This window comes from Schistocerca piceifrons, chromosome 1, assembly GCF_021461385.2.
Source record: "Schistocerca piceifrons isolate TAMUIC-IGC-003096 chromosome 1, iqSchPice1.1, whole genome shotgun sequence".
Taxonomy (NCBI): domain Eukaryota; kingdom Metazoa; phylum Arthropoda; class Insecta; order Orthoptera; family Acrididae; genus Schistocerca; species Schistocerca piceifrons.
This window is the reverse complement of record NC_060138.1, coordinates 969,438,236-969,457,971: the sequence shown is the minus strand read 5'-3', so window position 1 is coordinate 969,457,971 and position 19,736 is coordinate 969,438,236. Positions and strand designations below refer to the sequence as shown.

General features: G+C 44.5%; 1 protein-coding gene across 1 annotated transcript in view; it reads left to right on the top strand.

The window, feature by feature from the left end:
• The window catches only part of LOC124776885 (transcription factor collier), a 491,431-nt gene that overhangs the window by 445,716 nt on the left and 25,979 nt on the right, over nt 1–19,736 (top strand). Inside the window, exons 9-12 of the mRNA XM_047252075.1 lie at nt 409–563; nt 7,134–7,260; nt 14,531–14,619; nt 18,697–18,889. Of these exons, the coding sequence (XP_047108031.1) occupies nt 409–563; nt 7,134–7,260; nt 14,531–14,619; nt 18,697–18,889 (564 nt within the window). The remainder of the gene's footprint in view (nt 1–408; nt 564–7,133; nt 7,261–14,530; nt 14,620–18,696; nt 18,890–19,736) is intronic.

Sequence of the window (19,736 nt, the reverse complement as noted above, 5' to 3'; positions counted from 1 at the left end):
AATCAATTCCCTGTATAACTCCTTCAGTGTTACCATTTAAATGTGTTTCCATTTACAATTAAGTAAATTGCTTCCCTAAGGTGTTACTTTCCGTTTGTGAACAACTGAACCGCAAAGTCTAAAAAGAGTTGCTTTTATTTACTGCTAATATGAAAATGTGTTTGTCCTGTCATACGGGTCGCATGCTGCCTAAGATCACTTTTGGACTGCCTTCACTGAATACAGATTCTAAGTTCGTGATAGTTAATCGAAAGGAGCGTTAAACTCACCGACGCCAGATTCTCTCGTGGCAACAGCTTATTGAGGTGTGTCCAGGGCTCTCGGCAGCCGGTGTCCCGTACCAGGCGCGGCGCCTTATCCTTATCCTGTGACGGCCGTCTCTCACTGTGGTACACCCCTGTCTCATAGGCTTGTACCCTCCCCTTCCCGTAGCCACCCCCTGCATCAAGGCCATCAGTCCGAGCGAAGGCTGGACGTCCGGGGGCTCCACCGTCATAATCATCGGCGACAACTTCTTCGACGGTCTGCAGGTCGTCTTCGGGACCATGCTCGTATGGAGCGAGGTAAGTGGAGTCTAATGCTTACTGCTAAGTACGGTGTATAAGTGTAATGTTAGTAGCGAAAAAACGAGTGTATTTCTTTCTATGAGACACAATAGTGACCATGTCTAGGTGTCTGCGCGAATGCCGAATGCACCCGCAAAAGTAAATATATTACAGTTCAGAGGATCCTGTTGATATTATAATATGGTTTTCATTTACTAATATCAGTTGCTATCGATATATAGGACTGCATGAAGCGACACCTCGCGGCGGTTGCAGGATAGCTGAAAACTTGCAGCCTGCATCTATTGATATTTTTTTGCTGAAATCTTATTCTTCACGGAATCTGCAAAGCATGGTCGCTGACTGCGATGCACATGTTCTGAACTCTCAACACTTTGTTGTACTCGAGTCAGCTGCTGAAGACTGCATCGGAATTAAAATTATAGGAACTGCGTCAATAATTTTTTGTATATGTGAACCATGGTGGCTATAAGCAAGTAGGAGAAACTAAATGTAAATTGACATTTTGGTATAAATTTTGTTACTTTGTTATGGCAGGGAAAAAAGCAATTACGTAATGTAAAAATTAGGTACTAGGCTTCTTGGCACAAAGAATGCCTTAAACACAGCAAACGATCATAATGTTGGATGTCTCTCTTAGATGTAGAAATAAAATCTATGCAAACAACTTACGCGAATGCAGACGGGTGACGTCGTCAACAATCGCCAGTATTTCGACAGGCCACCACAAAATTTCAGCTAGCAAACGCTGTGCAAGGGAATTTAAAACGTCGGTTTGCAGAGCAATTCCGGAAAGATCACACACACACACACACACACACACACACACACATATATATATATATATATATATATATATATATATATATATATATACACATCAAAAAAAGTTTTGCATCACCCCGGTTCCCAGAACTCCTGAAGACAGGCGTTGAATGTGGATATTGTATCACAGACACAGTCCCTTTGACTGTTCAGAGAGGTGACTACCCCCCCCCCCCCCCCCCCAAAGATGTAAACAACTATGCATGAGCAGCGCCTATTAGACGGAGGGGGTCCGACAGCCGATTAGTTCCACAGTCATTCCACCAGGAAGGAAGTACACGGCTGTTGTTGTCTGTAGTTCAACCATGCCTAGACGGTCAATACCGCGGTTCGATCGCGTCCATATTGTTACTTTGTACCAGGAAGGGCTCTCAACAAGGAAAGTGTCCAGGCGTCTCGGAGTGAACCAAAGTGATGTTGTTCGGACATGGGGAAGGTACAGAGAGACAGGAACTGTCGGTTACATGCCTCACTCAGGCCGCCCAAGGGCTACTACTGTAGTGGATGACCGCTACTTACGGATTATAGCTCGGAGGGACCCTGACGGCAACGCCACCATGTTGAATAATGCTTTTCGTACAGCAACACGACGTCATGCTACGCCTCAAATTGTGCGCAGTAGACTGCATGATGAGCAACTTCACTCCTGACGTCCATGGCGAGGTCCATCTTTGCAACCACGATACCTTGCAGCGCGGTACAGATGGGCCCAACAACATGCTGAATAAACACTCAGGATTGGCATCATGTTCTCTTCACCGTTGAGTGTCACACATGCCTTCAACCAGAACTCGTCGGAGACGTGTTTGGAGGCAATCTGGTCTGGCTGAACGCCTTAGACACACTGTCCAGCGAGTGCAGCAAGGTGGAGGTTGCCTGCTGTTTTGCGGTGACATTACGTGGGGCTGACGTACGCCGCTGATGGTCATGGAAGGCGCCGTAACGGCTGTACGATACGTGAATGTCATCCTCCGGCCAATAGTGCAACCATATCGGCAGCATACTGGCGAGGCATTCGTCTTCATGGACGACAATTCGCGTCCCCATCATGCACAACTTGTGAATGACTTCTTTCAGGATAACGACATCGCTCGACTAGATTGGCCAACAAGTTCTCCTGACATGAACCCTGTCGAACATGTCTGGGATAGGTTGAAAAGGGCTGTTCATGGACGACGTGATCCATCAACCACTCTGAGGGATCTGTGCCGAATCGCCGTTGAGGAGTGAGATAATCTGGACCAACAGTGCCTTGATGAACTTGTAGATAGTATGCCACGACGAATACAGGCATGCATCAATGCCTGAGGACGTGCTACTGGGTGTTAGAGGTAGCGGCGTGTAGAGCAGTCTGGACCACCACCTCTGAAGGTCTCGCTGTATGGTGGTACAACATGCAATTTGTGGTTTTCATGAGCAATAAAAAGAGAGTAAATGATGTTTATGTTGATCTCTATTCCAATTTTCTGTATAGGTTCCGGAACTCTCGGAACCGAGGTGATGCAAAACTTTTTTTATGTGTGTACGTACATACATACATACATACTGTAAACTCTAGATGACACCCCACAACCCAAGATGACCGACACCAGAAGTTATTGACAGTGAAATTTACTGAACAACGGGTGATGTAGCATTAACTCTGTCCTTCTATTTTTTGACGAGGGAGAAAGCAGGATTCCACAATAAATACGATAGACACCCGCTTTGTGCAAAACAATATCATCCTTAAAGTAACCTAAAAGGACCATAATCTTAGACGGAGGTCAGGAATCACATTTCACATTATATTTCCGCAAAATACGACCAATCTTGCCTGTGTAAGGCATCACTCACCCGGTGCACGATTGGTCGACAGCACAACGCACTCCTTATCTGTGTTTCACTATATCCATACTGACCAACGGTGACCTCAAGATGGGTTAACTCAGGTGACAAAATGGCAAACTCTCAGCGTTTGAAATGACAAGGGCCCTGTGAGCCAAGGTACGAAATCTCCCTTCACGTTGTGCCGAATGGTGACAACTATCAGCCTGTAGATACAAGTCAGTGTGAATAGCCTTCCTACAAATAACACGTCAAAAAGCACTATCAACGTTACTCCTAACCCACACATCGAGGAAGGCGAGGCAGCTATTGTCTTCCACCTCCACCGTGAAACAGATATTCGGGTGGATTGAATCCAGGTGTTCTAAAAAGTGATTCAGATGCACACTGCCAAGAAGCCAAGCAACATGTCCGGAAGAACTGACACAATCCATATACCATAAATGTAAGCCAGATGGCGTTACGATATTTCATTGCGGATGCCCAACAGAATCCGAACCCTTTCGGGAATACAGTTAGGGCTGCGAGCAAATGGATCAACTGATAGGGAGCGCTACTCTATAGCGTGCGGAACGTAGAGATTTGGATCGCACACAGGGCGTGCTCGGATGGCCGAGGCTGTAAAAGCGACCGCTTGGTTCACATGGCTCTAAACGCTGTGGGACTTAACATCTGAGGTCACCAGTCCCCTAGACTTAGAACTACTTAAACCTAACTAACCTAAGGACATCACACACATCCATGCCCGAGGCAGGATTCGAACCTGCAGCCGTAGCAGCAGCGCGGTTCCGGACTGAAGCGCCTAGACCGCTCGGCCACAGCGGTCGGCCGCGACTGCTTGCATAAAGCGGGAAATCCGGGTTCGACCACCGGTGCGGCACAAATTTTGATCTGTCGCGGTTGGGTTCGCTCAGTGCCCCACTGCAGCTAAATGTCGGAGATCTCGTTCGTCATGATGAAAAGTATCATCTAAATATCTGAAAAAAAAAGAACCACACGGATTACTAAGCTGCCAACTCCAAGGCATGTTTCTCGAAGTCTTCCATAAACGAATTTGCAGTAACAGGTGACAACGGAATTCCCATCACAACTCCGTCTGTTCGTCCATAGAGCTGGCTATTAAATTAAAAGTAATTGGAAGTCAAGATATGTCGAATTAGGATTTTTTTAAATTCAATACCAAACCTAACCTTAGTTAACAGCAAACGAATCACTCAGAGAAACATGAGTGAAGGGAGTGACCACAACAAAACTTGCTAGAACATCAGAGTCATTCAAAGGTATTCCCTGTAATCGACGTAACAAATGCGCAGAGTTCATAGTGTGATACTCATACCGACCAACTAGTGATCCAAACAATGTAGCAAGATGTTTTTCTACACGATGTGTGGGAGCAACAATGTTACTATTGGACGAAGAGTAACCCCTTCTTTGTGCATATTCGGATGGCAATAGGGGGGAGCAGCACACTAAAGATTAAGACTCTTGATGAGCTCCTGCGACAAGGAGCTTTTCTTCGGGAGGCTATTTCTCTTCTTTAAAACCTTTTGTGGGGCCAGCACCGAGCCTGCGATATGCTGAATCAGATAAGAAACACTGCATGTTTTTAATGTTATACAGCTTGTCATAACAAGCTTTGCATTGCCCATGTCCGCGGATAAAATAACAATAACCAGATCAACTCTATCGTAAGTGAAGGTAAAGCAGCGTCCCAGCTGTCGTTATATTACTCCTGGGTGTACTCGAAAAATTCATAAAATCAACTACTGACAAATGCTTTGGCGTTCTGCAAAATTTAAGCATTTCCCTAGTACAGATAAAGCTGTCTAGTGGAAACCTATCTCCATGAGATTCATCACAGAACGTCGAGATATAGAATTAGTCTCGTAGCCGCGGAAACGTCCAACCTTCGCCAAATGCCGGGCAGTTACAGAATGAAATCTCCAGTCAGACCACGACCAAGAGGTACCGTTCAGCCAATCCCAAGAAATAGGCCAACGTTTTTGAAGAAATTATTAAATGATGTCGAAACAATATTCCTTGAAAACAACTCGACGAGTTTAGTGGATCCTTTCACGAACAAGAGCTATGCCAGTGCGTCGCTTTTTCCCTTGTACAGCGTTCACTTGCTGCAGTTTTGCCTTGAGGATGACAGGATGGTCAGCTGTCGAAAAATTGGCGGTTGTCGATGACGTCAGCCGGCCCCATTCCCGTAAGTTATTTGAACATTGTATATGCCGGGAGAAACTCAGGTCTCACAAAATGTATGCAATTTGATATCCAGATACATCCAGCTGTTAATTTACAGTAAAATTTCAAAGCCAGGTGTAGTTACTTCAGTTGATTTAATCCAGCAGGACTCTGAGGTTGTTGAAGACGCTAACGAAATTTGAATACCGCTGTACGCGACCAAAGATTTAGAGATACAGATCGGGTACTTGTGGATGCATATATTTCATCTGCGCTTTTTTGCCTTCTTTTTCTTGTGCCTTTGTCCCTCATCGGCGCTGGGTAGAACGGATTTGGCATGATTAGTTTATAGGGTGACCAACCCGTTTCCCCCGGGACGGAATATGTCCATCTCAACTGCCTGCGTGCAGTGCCATACATGTAAATGTGAGGTAAAGTTTTCTAAATGTTAGCGAGTCGTGGAACTGTTCTGGGGCTTTGGCAGCAGCCCTGCATTCAACTATTGGAACGCGGGAAACCGCCTGAAAACCAAATCCAAGCTGGTCGGCGCACCGACACTGGTCGTTAATCCGCTGGCGGAAATGGCGCTTTAACACTCAGGACTATCCAGGCGGGTGGATGCAGATATCACATACACGTGCAGGCCTCTATTCATAGCCGAAACGTCCACATAGTTACCCTTCCTGCGTGCGTAATACTGGACAGCATTTAACGCTGAAAAGTTTAAAAATGTATTTGGTAGTGTTCATTACACTATAGCGCAGGTTTCTCGGCATTCAGTGACATTTTGCAATGCACACGGGAATTTCAAGCGGTCTTTTATCTGCTAAGCGTTACCGCCGTAGAAGTCCACACTGCGTTTCAAAGTTTCCTTTTATGGGAGAGATTACTGAACTAGTTGGAAACTGAGGCCAGTGCGTTGTTTTATCCCTTGCACAGCACTTACTTGATGCAGTATTGCCTTGAAAATGAAAAACTTTTTAAACGTGTCTTTCAGATCAAGCAATCTACCAATGAGGAATCGTTCGCTCCCTTCCTTTTGTCAGTCATTGTGGTGTAAATGTTTAACTTTTTCACTATTTTTATTAACATTTAAAAGTATGGGACTATGGTTTTGGGATACGGAACAGCAGATCCCTAAGAGATAAAATCAGATATCTCATTTTTGTAGTTCTGACAAAAAAGAAGTGCGGAGTAATAATGCATTGAATATGTGGATTTTTCTGCTGTTGCCGCAGTCATTTGAATTGCGTGCTACCCTGAGTTTCCTCCGTTGAGAGTGACATAAACATCACGTATCTCTTGTCCCCGCCGCGCCAGTTCCCTTGGAGAGTATTGTAAATCTCCAGGAGGCACATTATTCAAACGACCGGAACAGCGAAAATTCCGCACTTTCTATCTTTTTTTCCACGTATTTTCTTGTCAGATCTGCGAAAGAGCTATATCACTATATTGTGTCCCACACAGATCTCCTAATCATTCACATGATTTTTTCCGTAGCTCAAGCATATAGGGTTATTGGAACCAAACAACCTTTATCTGAAATAGTTTCATTTTACATTAAAAGTATCGTAGTTCTTGCAGAGCTCAGAGTAAACGCTGTGAAAAGTTATGTGTTGTAATAAATCCTTGAATTTAGCCAGTCTTTAGATGTCACTTTTATTGAAGCGTCCAGGAAAATGCGGAGACAGACGATGTGGAGCTCTGTGGGTTTCCGTGTTGCAGCTGATAACGTCGCACGCGATCCGCGTGCAGACGCCCCCGCGACACATACCGGGCGTCGTCGAGGTGACGCTGTCCTACAAGTCCAAGCAGTTCTGCAAGGGCGCGCCGGGACGCTTCGTCTACGTCTGTAAGTACCGCAGCCAGGTCGCGAAAAACTAGTTGCTTCTGTTTCTTGGTTTATTGGTATATGGATGAAGGTGATAAGCCTCGTTAGTACTGTTCTGAACGAATACATATAGCATTTGAAAATAATGATGGGCACTCTAGATTATTCGCAGGTGTTGGTCGTGAAACAGTTAGTGCTGAGTCCCAGGACAATCAGACGGAGTATAATTGCTCAGATATGTATGTGACCGCCACTCATTCTCACGATACTCATCAATATGTTTTCAAAAAAAATCGTGAAAATTGATGAGAAGATCCCCAACAGTTCGAGACTTGAATGACATAAAAAGTACGTTTTAGCTGAGCGAATTAGCTGCGCTAATAGCTGTAGCCACTATCATCATTCATTCAACGAACTAGGTTTTCGAATAAATAGAAACTATTATTTTGTAACTCCTCACGGAAAGAACAGTTACTAGCAACCCAGAAAATTTAGTGACTAGTGAAATCGGATCGAATTCCCTACTACGCCATACGCACTAGTCAGTTGGCGACGGTAGATTTCACGCAAATGATATCCTCCAAAAGAATCTGTATGTTAACATACATTAGGCCTAAAGCGCCCCGCATATCGCCCAGATACTATCTGTACCGATGATGTTAGCTCAGCATATTCTACCGGCTTCTGGGTCATTTGTGAGTTCGGATATGCTTTCCACCGGATCGGGGAGTTCTTGGCCTTGTCCATAATTAAGACAGGACGATCGCTCTATTTGTAAGCACGTTAGTCAAATTATGACAACACCGTCCTTACGTGAGGCTGGGCTCCCTCACGCCGCCTGTGACGATACAAAACGTTCCCCCGTCACTCTTCCACATCTATGCCTTTAACATATAGACCTCAATTACGTCCGACTCGCACTACCAGCGATATGACTGGCGACAGCACGGGTGGTGTATCGTGTCATGCAGCGTGGATGACCGAACAACGTCGTGGAACGTCTGTTGGAAGTGTGACGGACTATTCACCATGTTACGCAGGATGCCGCCGTCAATGCGATATCATTTACTACGGTTAACGGCCTGCAGGTGAACATATCGAGGCTACACGCGATCCATGTGGCGAATCCAGCACTGTGCACGGGCTGCGAAGTCCGAGACAACGATGAACGTCGTCTTAGCGGCGGCGCATCAGCGGCATTGTTGCACTTGGTGAAGCAAATGTTGGCATACTCTTTCCGTGTGGCACCAAATCATGTTGAGCCTAAGATACCGGGTGAGACATTTTACCCGTGAAGAAAAACAAGTGCTGAGACGTGGCTTCGCGGCTGTTTCCAGACGGCCCTAAGGACTTGTGGAACTACTTGCAGGGCGACATTGCAAGATACAAACTGTAGATAATTTTTCTCCAACTATTTATGGAGTGCGCTTATTGACCCACCTCGCAGATGGATCATCATCGGCAGGAGAAGCTAGAATTAAAACACTATGACAGAACAATACACGGATGAATTTGGTATATAAATTAGTCTGTACGAGAAGTCATACCTGGATAATTAAGCTGTGGGAGAGTTTCCTCACGACCCTCCTCACTGTGCTGCGGTATGTGCCTCCATATTATTTTTCTTCTTTACTGAGGAAGGACCCTTGGCTGTTTTGTTTCTAATCCAACGTACAAAGCAACACCGGTTACCAGTGGTATGGATTCCATCATTCGATTTTATTTCATGGCTTCCTTACATCCACACTCACACACACACACACACACACACACACACACACACACACACACGTCACGCTCTTTTTTTTCTTTGCTTCCATTACAGTTATATACACACATCAAAAAAAGTTTTGCATCACCTCGGTTCCGAGAGTTCCGGAACCTGTACTGAAAATTGGAATAGAGATCAACATACACATAATTTCAGACCTTTCTGTTGCTCATGAAAACCACACATTGCATGTTGCACCATCATACAGCGAGAACATATGAGGTGGTGTTCCAGATTGCTGCACACACCACTACCTCTAATACCCAGTAGCGCGTCCTCTTGCATTGATTCATGCCTGTTTTCGTCGTGGCATACTATCCACAAGTTCATCAAGGCACTGTTGGCCCAGATTGTCCCTCTCCTCAACGGCGATTCGGCATAGATCCCTTAGAGTGGATGGTGTGTCACGTCTATAAACAGCTCTTTTCAATCTATCCCAGGCATGTTCGATAGCCGGCCGGTGTGGCCGTGCGGTTCTAAGCGCTGCAGCCCGGAACCGCGGGACTGCTAGCTACTGTCGCAGGTTCGAATCCTGCCTCGGGCATGGATGCGTGTGATGTCCTTAGGTTAGTTAGGTTTAAGTAGTTCTAAGTTCTAGGGGACTGATCACCTAAGATGTTAAGTCCCATAGTGCTCAGAGCCATTTGAACCATTTGAACCATGTTCGATAGGGATCATGTCTGGAGAACATGCTGGCCACTCTAGTCGAGAGATGTCGTTATCCTGAAGGAAGTCATTCACAAGATGTGCAAGATGGAAGTGCGAATTGCCATCCATGAAGACTAATGTCTCGCCGATATGGTTGCACTATCGGTTGGAGGATGGCATTCACGTATCGTACACCCGTTACGGTGCCTTCCATGACCACCAGCAGCGTACGTCGGCCCACATAATGCCACCGCAAAACAGCAGGGAACCTCCACCTTGCTGCACTCGCTGGACAGTGTGTCTAAGGCGTTCAGCCTGACCGGGTTGCCTCCAGACACGTCTCCGACGATTGTCTGGTTGAAAGCATATGCGACACTCATCGGTGAAGAGAACGTAATGCCTATCCTGAGCAGTCCGTTCGGCATGATGTTGGGCATGGTGTCGTGGTTGCAAAGATGGACCTCGCCATGGACGTCGGAAGTGAAGTTGCGCATCATGCAGCCTATTGCGCACAGTTTGAGTCGTAACATGACGTCCTGTGGCTGCACCAAAAGCATTATTCAACATGGTGGCGTTGCTGTCAGGGTTTATCCACGCCATAATCCATAGGTAGCGGTCATCCACTGCAGTAGTAGCCGTTGGGCGGCCAGAGCGAAGCACGTCATCGACAGTTCCTGTCTATCTGTATCTTCTCCATGACCGAACAACATCGATTTGGTTCACTCCGAGACGCTTGGACACTTCTCTCGTTGCGAGTCCTTCCTGGCACAAAGTAACAATGCGGACGCGATCGAACCGCGTTATTGACCGTCTAGGCATGGTTGAACTACAGACAACACGAGCCGTGTACCTCCTTCCTGGTGGAATGACAGGAATTGATCTGCTGTCGGACCCCCTTCGTCTAATAGGCGTTGCTCATTAATGATTGTTTACATCTTTGGGCGGGTTTAGTAACATTTATGAACAGTCAAAGAGATTGTGTCTCTGATACACCATCCACAGTCAAGATCAATCTTCAGGAGTTCTGGGAATCAGGGTGATACAAAACTTTTTTTGATGTGTATATTATGTTCTGTCAGTCCCCTCCGTACACTTAGCCCCCCACTCAATCTGGAGCAACAAATAAACTACTCGGTTTCATTCTATTCTGATACAAAAAAGACGAAATTCCAGAAGAAACATCATATTTTTAATTTGACGCAGAAGAGATAATTTTTATTTTATGTTTGGAAAATGAAATAAAATAGTGATTAAGGGCGACCACTCGTGATAAGGAGGAAATCCGAATCGAGTCTTTCCGTGCATGCTGCTTCGAGAATCATAGGATTAAGTATACAGAAACTTAATGTTGTTCGATGTGGCACGCTATTGTCGTCTGACAAAGAGTAGTCATACCTATTCACATCATTGTGACCACCTTCAAAGATGTGAAAATATTGTGAACTGCAAAGAAACATCAAATAGAAACTTTTAATTTAAGAGCTTTGTCACAATACCAATCACAATTGTCACAACTGTCCAACTCGGACTGGTCGTCAGTGGGAAAGTAAATATCCTACATCAGGGCTTCCCAACCTTTTCAGCTGGCGGACCCCTTCTTCAGTCGAAAATCCATGGCGGACCCCTAGTCAATCAAGAGCACAGTAACTAAAATTTCAGAGCGAAACCCATGGGAACTGAAAGTTTCTTAATGCAGGTGCCATGTTCCCAATGAACCCCCCCCCCCCCCCCCCGAAGTATCAATAGTTTTTGGTTTAGACTTAGACATGAATGAAAACAACTTGAAATTAACGATCCAATTTGAATTCCCACTGTATCCAGACACTTACTAGTGGATTTACTCCCTTTGTTCAACACACTATAGCCTGATTTAAATTACTTGGTAATTGAAATTTCACACAATGGAGCTTTCTTCTTCCAAGAGCAATCAACGTCACGTCCAGACTGTTCGCTGTCGACAAGCTGCCGCTTATGGTCTGTTCACTTCCACTATTTGGCTACTGTTGTGTAAGGAGCATCCATATTTCATAACAGTCGTGTGTGTGTGTGTGTGTGTGTGTGTGTGTGTGTGTGGTGTTTCGTGAAATCCGAAGAAAAATGTTCAAATGTATGTAAAGACTTCCTTTGGTCGTCCTCCCTCCTCATTCATTTCAACTGGAAACTTCTCTTGTTGTGAAGGTGATGGAGAAACGGCAGCCTTCTTCAATGATCCTGATTTCAGCCACCGATCCATGTTAGAAGTAATAAACTGGTCAAAAATCGACTTATGAAACAGGTAGTGCATTGACAAGGCAAGTTTAACATTTAATGATGCCTGGGGCCGCATACGTGCCCGCGAGCGCTGTGATTGGTCGACAAAGCTCGCTCCGCGCATCCGTAAAAGGTTTCAGCGCATCTAGTGCCCTGAGCCAGCGCACAAACGACCGCCGTATTGTTACGAAACAGTCGATCAGAGAAGCCGCATTCTCCGGCACTAAACTGTGTATACGTTCTCACTTAGGAACCGCAAAGGCTGCTTGGGGATACGACCTGATGTAAAAGTACACATGTTTTTCACACGAAAAAAACAATAGTGATGAATTTGATTTTCACATTTTTATTCAATAATTTTACTCATTATTTTACACGATTTGGTGAAAGGTGGCCGCGGACCCCCTAGAAAGAGCCGGCGGACCCCTAAGGGGTCCGCGGACCATAGCTTGGGAAGCCCTGTCCTACATGAGTAAACGAGGAAGAAGATATGGACCAGTGTGTCATTCTTGTTTCCTTTCGTCAGATGCAGCCTGTGAGGTCTCAGACCTTAGAAGAGATAGACTTACACTCTTCTGGAAAGCAAACTGTCGAATTTCTGAAGGAAAAAAGCTAAAAATATTTTGCCTCTGCAGATATTTAGATTGTGTAGCTATCACGTGAGGAGTAAGTTGTATTCCAGCGAACATAGAAAGATATGAAATAAACACTTCCTTTAGTAACGTAAGATATTTTGATGTGAGATATGCTTTCAGGTACAGGGAATAAAGTGATGAGTACAAAGGCAAAGAAGGCACTGAGACATATCCTCACTGCAAGTGTTCATATAAAGATGACCAATAATAATGAGACGCCCAGGAAGTGGAAGCGAGAATACGTACTTAACATTATTGATTTCCTACTCTCCCCCGGTGGGCTCCTTCCCTCTTGGTCTGGCGTTCCTCCCACCACACCTTTTAGGTTCACACATAAGGTCATACTGTCTGATATGTTGTATTAGCTGTGTGATGTCTGCCTTGTGATTGACAGTTGAAGCAGGAAGCTTCCTATTTGCAAATCCTCAAATTTCATGGTCTGAGTGCCGGTTTTTCATTTTCACCATGTGAAGCCTGAAAATTTTTCCAGAACTCTTAAGTAAAAAAATGAAATTTTCCTATCGTAGTACTGGAAGGTATCCCCGAGCGTACAAACCAAATCAAAGCAGCAAGACATGGACACCTCGTGGCAACGCGAGGTACGAGCAACAGAATAATGCTCCACTCCGACAGTTGCTGCCACCTGTTGGCGCAGAGCCCAACTAACCGCGGCTTCTGCGTTTACTCAGCAAATACTGTCCGCGTTTGCCTTCAAAATGGATTCAATAAAACAACTTTGTATGTCATGTAAACAGGATTTCCTTTGTCCCTCAGGCTAACGTTCGCCACGAGTATTAGTCTGCACTTAATTACGACCTAGTGGTCTGCAATGAAAATTACAATCTGTTAAACTACCGGTAAAGCAATCTGGCTGCGTTGTTAGCAAGTAACTAGGTAAATCTGCTAATTTCGCATATAATTATGCGGCACCAATGAGGTGTAATGTGCGATACTGTCTGCTACAAATGATGTCTAACAGCAATAATGGGACAACGTTATAATTTGTCTCTAAGCCTTTCGAGGCAGACGACTTGGATTTAGCTGCGTGTAGTTCATTTTAGCACGCTATTTTGACGTATTTACATGCAGCAAGAAAGCTTAGTTCTGTATCGAATCCCAGAGCCCCCTTCACACTATCTGAGTCTTCGTTAACTACAGATGTAGCATAGAACTGAAGCACTTTTTCTTCACTCACTCTTACCATCTCTGTGAAAATAAGAAACAACAAACAGCTAATACATGGTAAACTGGCAAGCACCCTGTGCTGTATACATCAAGATGCATTCCTAACAGGCAACAATTGCTACATAACTAATAGTCCAAATTACAGTGAACCAATATTCATCGAACATTCAGATGTTTTCTCTAGAGAAGTGCTTATACGTCGTTGTTACGTAAAGGCATCCTGAAAACTAGAAACTGTATTAAATATTTCGCGTCCCAGTAAGGTATGCACGTATGGCGTTCTTTGGCAATGGGAAACATTTTCATGTAAATCTTTTTCAAGATTTACTTAACTAAAGCTCGTTCTTCAGTGAGTAGCTACAGAGATACAACGAGTGGCCAACGATATCCACTACACATTATTGCGTGAATGGAAACTGCCTGACGAAGAAGTGTAATTCTGAACTGGAACGATATTTTTAGTACAAATCAAATACTACATTTATTTAATGGCTGACTCCTGCGTAGTTTTATTTCATTTATTTTATAAAAATTTTGTTTTGAAACTTAGAAACGTTGTTGTTCTTTTTCACAGACTCTTTTTATGTAAATCTCCATTCTCTGTAAACTTCAGCCGAAAAGTGTGTAGAGAGTCTTCTTCAACTAAAAATTTATTCCTGTAACGTCCCGGAATAAACCAAGAAGTAACTCTCACGTCTTGTACACTTTTCTGTGGCGCGACAGCAAAAAAGTTTGTGTTACATGTTTACGTAAGTTTCGAGAGTATGCGTAAGGTATTGACATGTGATGTTTACTGTTGCAGCGCTAAACGAGCCAACCATCGACTATGGCTTCCAACGCCTTCAGAAACTCATCCCCAGGCACCCAGGAGACCCGGAGAAGCTGCCAAAGGTTGGTACATATAGTTCCTGTTTTGCACCGACAGTAGACGCAGAAATGTGAATTGAGAAACGATATGCTTCGATCCACATCTCTGGCTTTTTGTAGCTGCAGCTGAGCATTGTAGGCACCTACGCATCGTTCCATTATGTTGGAACCCTCTCTTATTTTAAGTCAAACTGCTAGAAGCTATGCCAACGGCCTTGCTACAGTGGTAACACCAGTCCCCGTCGTATCACCGAAGTTAAGTGATATCGGGCTTGGATAGCACTTGGCTGCATAACAGTTCGGATCCGTCGATAGTTATTGGCAAGAGCGGTGCACTCAGCCCTTCTGAGGGCAATTGAGGAGCTACTCGATTGAGAAGCAACAGCTACGACCACCAAAGCTGACAACATGCCCCTCCAAATCCGCATCCAGCGACGCATATCGGCTGAGGGTGACGCGGCAGTCGGTCGGTACGTTGACCTTCCGAGGTCTGTTCGAGCAGAGTTTAGTTTTATTGGAAGCTGTGTTCCTCTCAGACGATTACAGACGCCCCCTGTAGCTAAAGCTGTCCCACCTGTACGATCGTTATCATCTATTAGCAATTATTACGCCCGAATTAAGGCTGCTTGTTTCAATCTAAGAGTATACGGTACTCGTTTCTATAAACGAGTATACTTAATGGACCATTTGGATATTATATTTTGGTTCGTATTTTTCAGCTTCTCATTGGAATACTGAACAGTTGCAGAAGATTATTCTCAGTATTTGATACCAAGAGTCACATTCCACCAATACAGATCCCTCCTACGTGTTCATACCACGACTTCAACAACCGTGGCACAAATGAGAAAAGCGCCGGCAGAAGAGCTTAATTAAAAATCAAACCCCCAACCGAAGACGCGCTGACGCGAGTGTATTTTGCGGCGTCACTCTTGCTGGGCTACTGCTGTAATTGCGGCTAGCTAGCCGAGCAGGTGGTAGCGCTACTCATTGGGAGACCACCTTTTGTGCGCATGCCTGATTTACTCGTCACATTTCAGCGGCGGCAGGGGCTTTTGTGTCCGTCCTCCGAAATACGATGTCAGCGTTGCGATAACAATTATCTGTCCCGCTTATCGACATCGTTTAAAGTGGCTTCTGTAATCGATTGCACGGTGGGCAGTTTGTTTGGTTATGTTTAGTGGGATCATCAATATAAACAGCCGTGCCTGATAAGGAGGGCGCTACGTCAGCGTCGTCGATGGCTGGATTTTCGACGCTGCCAGCGTGCGCTACTGAGCGTCATATATTCAATACCGTGAAAACGAACCATAACACGGAGATGCATTGCTTTTTTTTTCTTTTTACAAGGGTCTTCTTTTGATACGGCACGAGCGTAGGAGAGGCGCTGCGGACGAAGTCGAGCTGTTAGCAAAGGCATTCGCATCGGTCGTCTGCTGCCATATCCCATTAATGCCAAGTCGCCAGATTTCGCCTCACTGTCGTAATGGATACTTTCGTCGTATGTCCACATTAATTTCTGCTGTTATTTCGCGCAGTGTTGCTTGTCTAGCACTGACGACTGTAAACAAACGCTGCAGCTCTCGGTCGTTAAGTGAAGGCCGTCGGCCACTGCCTTGTCCGCGGTGAGAGGTAATGCCTTAAATTTGATATTCTCGGTACACTCTCCAGACTGTGGATCTCGGCTTCCGAAATGGAATTTCCCATGCTTCTAGCTCAATTTTTATTTTTCGACACAATCACTAATGAAAGCTGTGCTTTCTCTTCTGGGTCTGTGGCGCTGGATGACGATTGTGACGATGAGGATCATGACCACACATAGTCTGTTGCTAAAATCTCTGCAAATGGTTTGCTTTACAGTCACCAGATATAAAGACAGGAGACTGAGCTGGAGGCCTTTCTCTAAGGCACGTGTAGTAAACTGAATAGCTCATCAGTATGAATCCCATACCTGCCAGACATGGTTTCCCTAAACTCCACAAAGATAGCATCCCAGTCCGTCGTATGCTGTCTTTATTCTCAGCTCCACGTTACAGATTAGCCAGAGAGTTAAATGACCTGATCAAGATCAAAACCAAGTTTAATCCTATTCATTATATTTTTAATTTATTTGGCTTGGTAAACAAGTTAAAAGACATTCAAATCCCTCCTAGTATCAGACTTGTTTCTTTTGAAGTCAACAGCTTATTCACTAATACGCCTGTTCAGGAGTGCGTAAACATTCTCACACACTTACCAGATAAATCAGGAATTTACCCAGTTGTCACAGATTACATAAGGTTAGCTACACAGACTTGTCTGACATAAAATTATTTCCATTTCAATGGCAGGATATCCAAACAGCTGGATGGTATGTCTGTTAATCCGCTCTCAGTCCACTTCTTGCTGAAATCTTCGTGGAAAATTTTGAAAAAAAGTTTTTGGCAAATAATTCACTCTTCCAAGATTGGATACTGCTTTAGGTGTGTTGATGATGTGCTTATGGACAAGTACTACCAGAAAACTTCAAAAATTCCTCGAGCGGTTAAATTCTAAACATAACAGCATAAAATTCGCGATGGAGTTTGGGGGCAACTGCATAAATTACACAGATCTAACCACAGACATCAGTGATTATATTCATCCTTTCAAGATTTGTATGAAGCCTACCACCACAGATATTGTACCGCCTGGCAATTCTCGACACTCAGTGACCTGTAAACATGCTGCCTTTCATTCAGTGACATATCACCTAATATCCATCCCCATGAGTGAAGACAACTTGCTAATGAAATTAAAAGGAATGAAACAAGTACCATCAAACGATGGCCACCCTCCTACGGTGGTGGCCGCCATTATTCAGGAAAAGCAGAAACAACAGGTGTAATCTCTTCTTTACCCTGTTCTGGACTCACCACCTCAAGAACGCAATAAATGTTGCACAGTTCCATATTTAGGAAAAATGTCACTGGATGTAGCTAGAAAACTTCAATCCGGAAACTTAAAAACATCATTTTATGTGCACAACACTGTTGGACACCTTTTGCCCAATGATGAAGACAACACTCGAGCTAGAAAAAAAGAGGGATATATATGTATGTATATATATATATATATATATATATATATATATATATATATATATATATATAATTACTTGTAATTGTGGCACATTCTGTATAGGCCAGTCTGGAAGGGCAATATGCACCCACGTGAAAGAGAAGTTGAAAACAGAGAAGGAGACTCTGCCTTTGCAGACCACCTGATACAAGGCGCAGCGTGAAATATTACATCACATACATAAAGGAAGGAGAATGAACTTCGTTGAAATAATGGAAATTAATAAACATACGTCCATCTGCCCAACCTAGCTACTGAGTAACCAGCCACATTTCCCTCACTCGCCACTTCTAACTGCAGATACTACTACTCATAATCCCATCAAGATCATGCTGTAAATTACCCCTCTTAGTCACATGTCCCATTTTTCCTTTATTTCAGTTACTACAATTCTTTTGTTGTGTTAAAAAAATTACTTTTGTAATCCTAGCTCTTCACTTACCTGCTTTATCTCACTAATACACTGTATCTGTTAGTAATTTACGACCTATTAAAGACAAGTTCATTTTGTTCAGTCACACCCCTGGAACATGTCACCAAAGTTTAGGGTTAAATTTATTTTCTACTATGAACAGTTGTTGTAATTTGTATATAGTTGATTGGTTAATGTGTTACATATCTTATTTAATTAACTTTGCATGCATTTATACTGAAATAAAAATATTTCTAAATCTATGGTTAACATTTTCATATCATGAAATGGGGAAACTGTGTAGATGTGCTAGTTTAAAATCTTTTATGCAACAAAATTCACCCTATATTTATCTTTGTACCAGATGATGGCATAACAGCCGAAAAGCTGTGTCGTGTCTGTTTTCAATCATAATGAATATCTGTAGTTATGATGAAGTTGATTACATCCCGTCACCACTACTGTACTTCGTGTAAGATACACATATAGTCAGAGTCGCTGTGCGCTTTGACTTGTAGTGCCTCCTGCATACTGGGCACTCAGTACGCGGAGTGGAGAGAGGATGGTGAGGGTGTGCGGTGTGCCCGCAGGAGATAATCCTGAAGCGCGCGGCCGACCTGGCGGAGGCGCTCTACAGCATGCCGCGCAACAACCAGCTGGGGCTGTCTGCGCCGCGGTCGCCGCCCGCCGCCGCCAACGGCATGCCCTCCGGCTTCAACACCTACACCGGCCAGCTCGCCGTCAGCGTCCAGGACGCGCCCTCCGCCGCCCAGTGGACGGAAGGTGCGTACGCACGTACGTTCACCTCACCACACTACATACTTCTCATAGCTGTTGCTAACATTAAGGAATTGTACTGGCATGTCCTACAAACAAATGTCAACACACAGACAGACGTGTTCACCTGGAGGAAGTAGGGTCGAGTGAGGTAGCGCGGCGGTAAGGGAATGGACCCGCAGTAGCAACGACGCCCTTTCAAATCTCCAGCCATCCACATTTAGGATTCTTTAAGCAGTTTAAGGCGAAAACCTTCTTCTGAAAAATGCACAATTTCCTTCACCAGACACTGCCCCTTCTTCTAATGATATCGCCATTAATGAGATACTGAACCTTATTCTTCCATCCCTCTGGTGCAAATAAATTCAAATAACTGTTGGTCTAATCTGATGCACCTAAAAATGCATCAAGAGGACGCAATGTGACTATGCAAACTTCTCCTATGTATTAACAGATAATATTCTAGCCGGGTCTGAAGTCTGATAGTACAGTCGCTTTGCACGATATTTCAGTGATCCGTCAATGGTTCAAATGGCTCCGAGCACTATGGGACTTATCGTCTGTGGTCATCAGTCCCCCAGAACTTAGAACTACTTAAACCTAACTAACCTAAGGACATCACACACATTCATGCCCGAGGCAGGATTCGAACCTGCGACCGTAGCGGTCACGCGGTTCCAGACTGAAGCGCCTAGAACCGCACGGCCACACCGGCCGGCATCCGTCAATTGCTGAGGGAGTCTGGTGTTCCGAAAACCTTAGCCATCGAGGGAAAACGTAGCTATACTGCCCAGACAATTCGTACCATTGATGACAAATGCGCTGAATGCTATCGTCATACGGGATTGCTGCA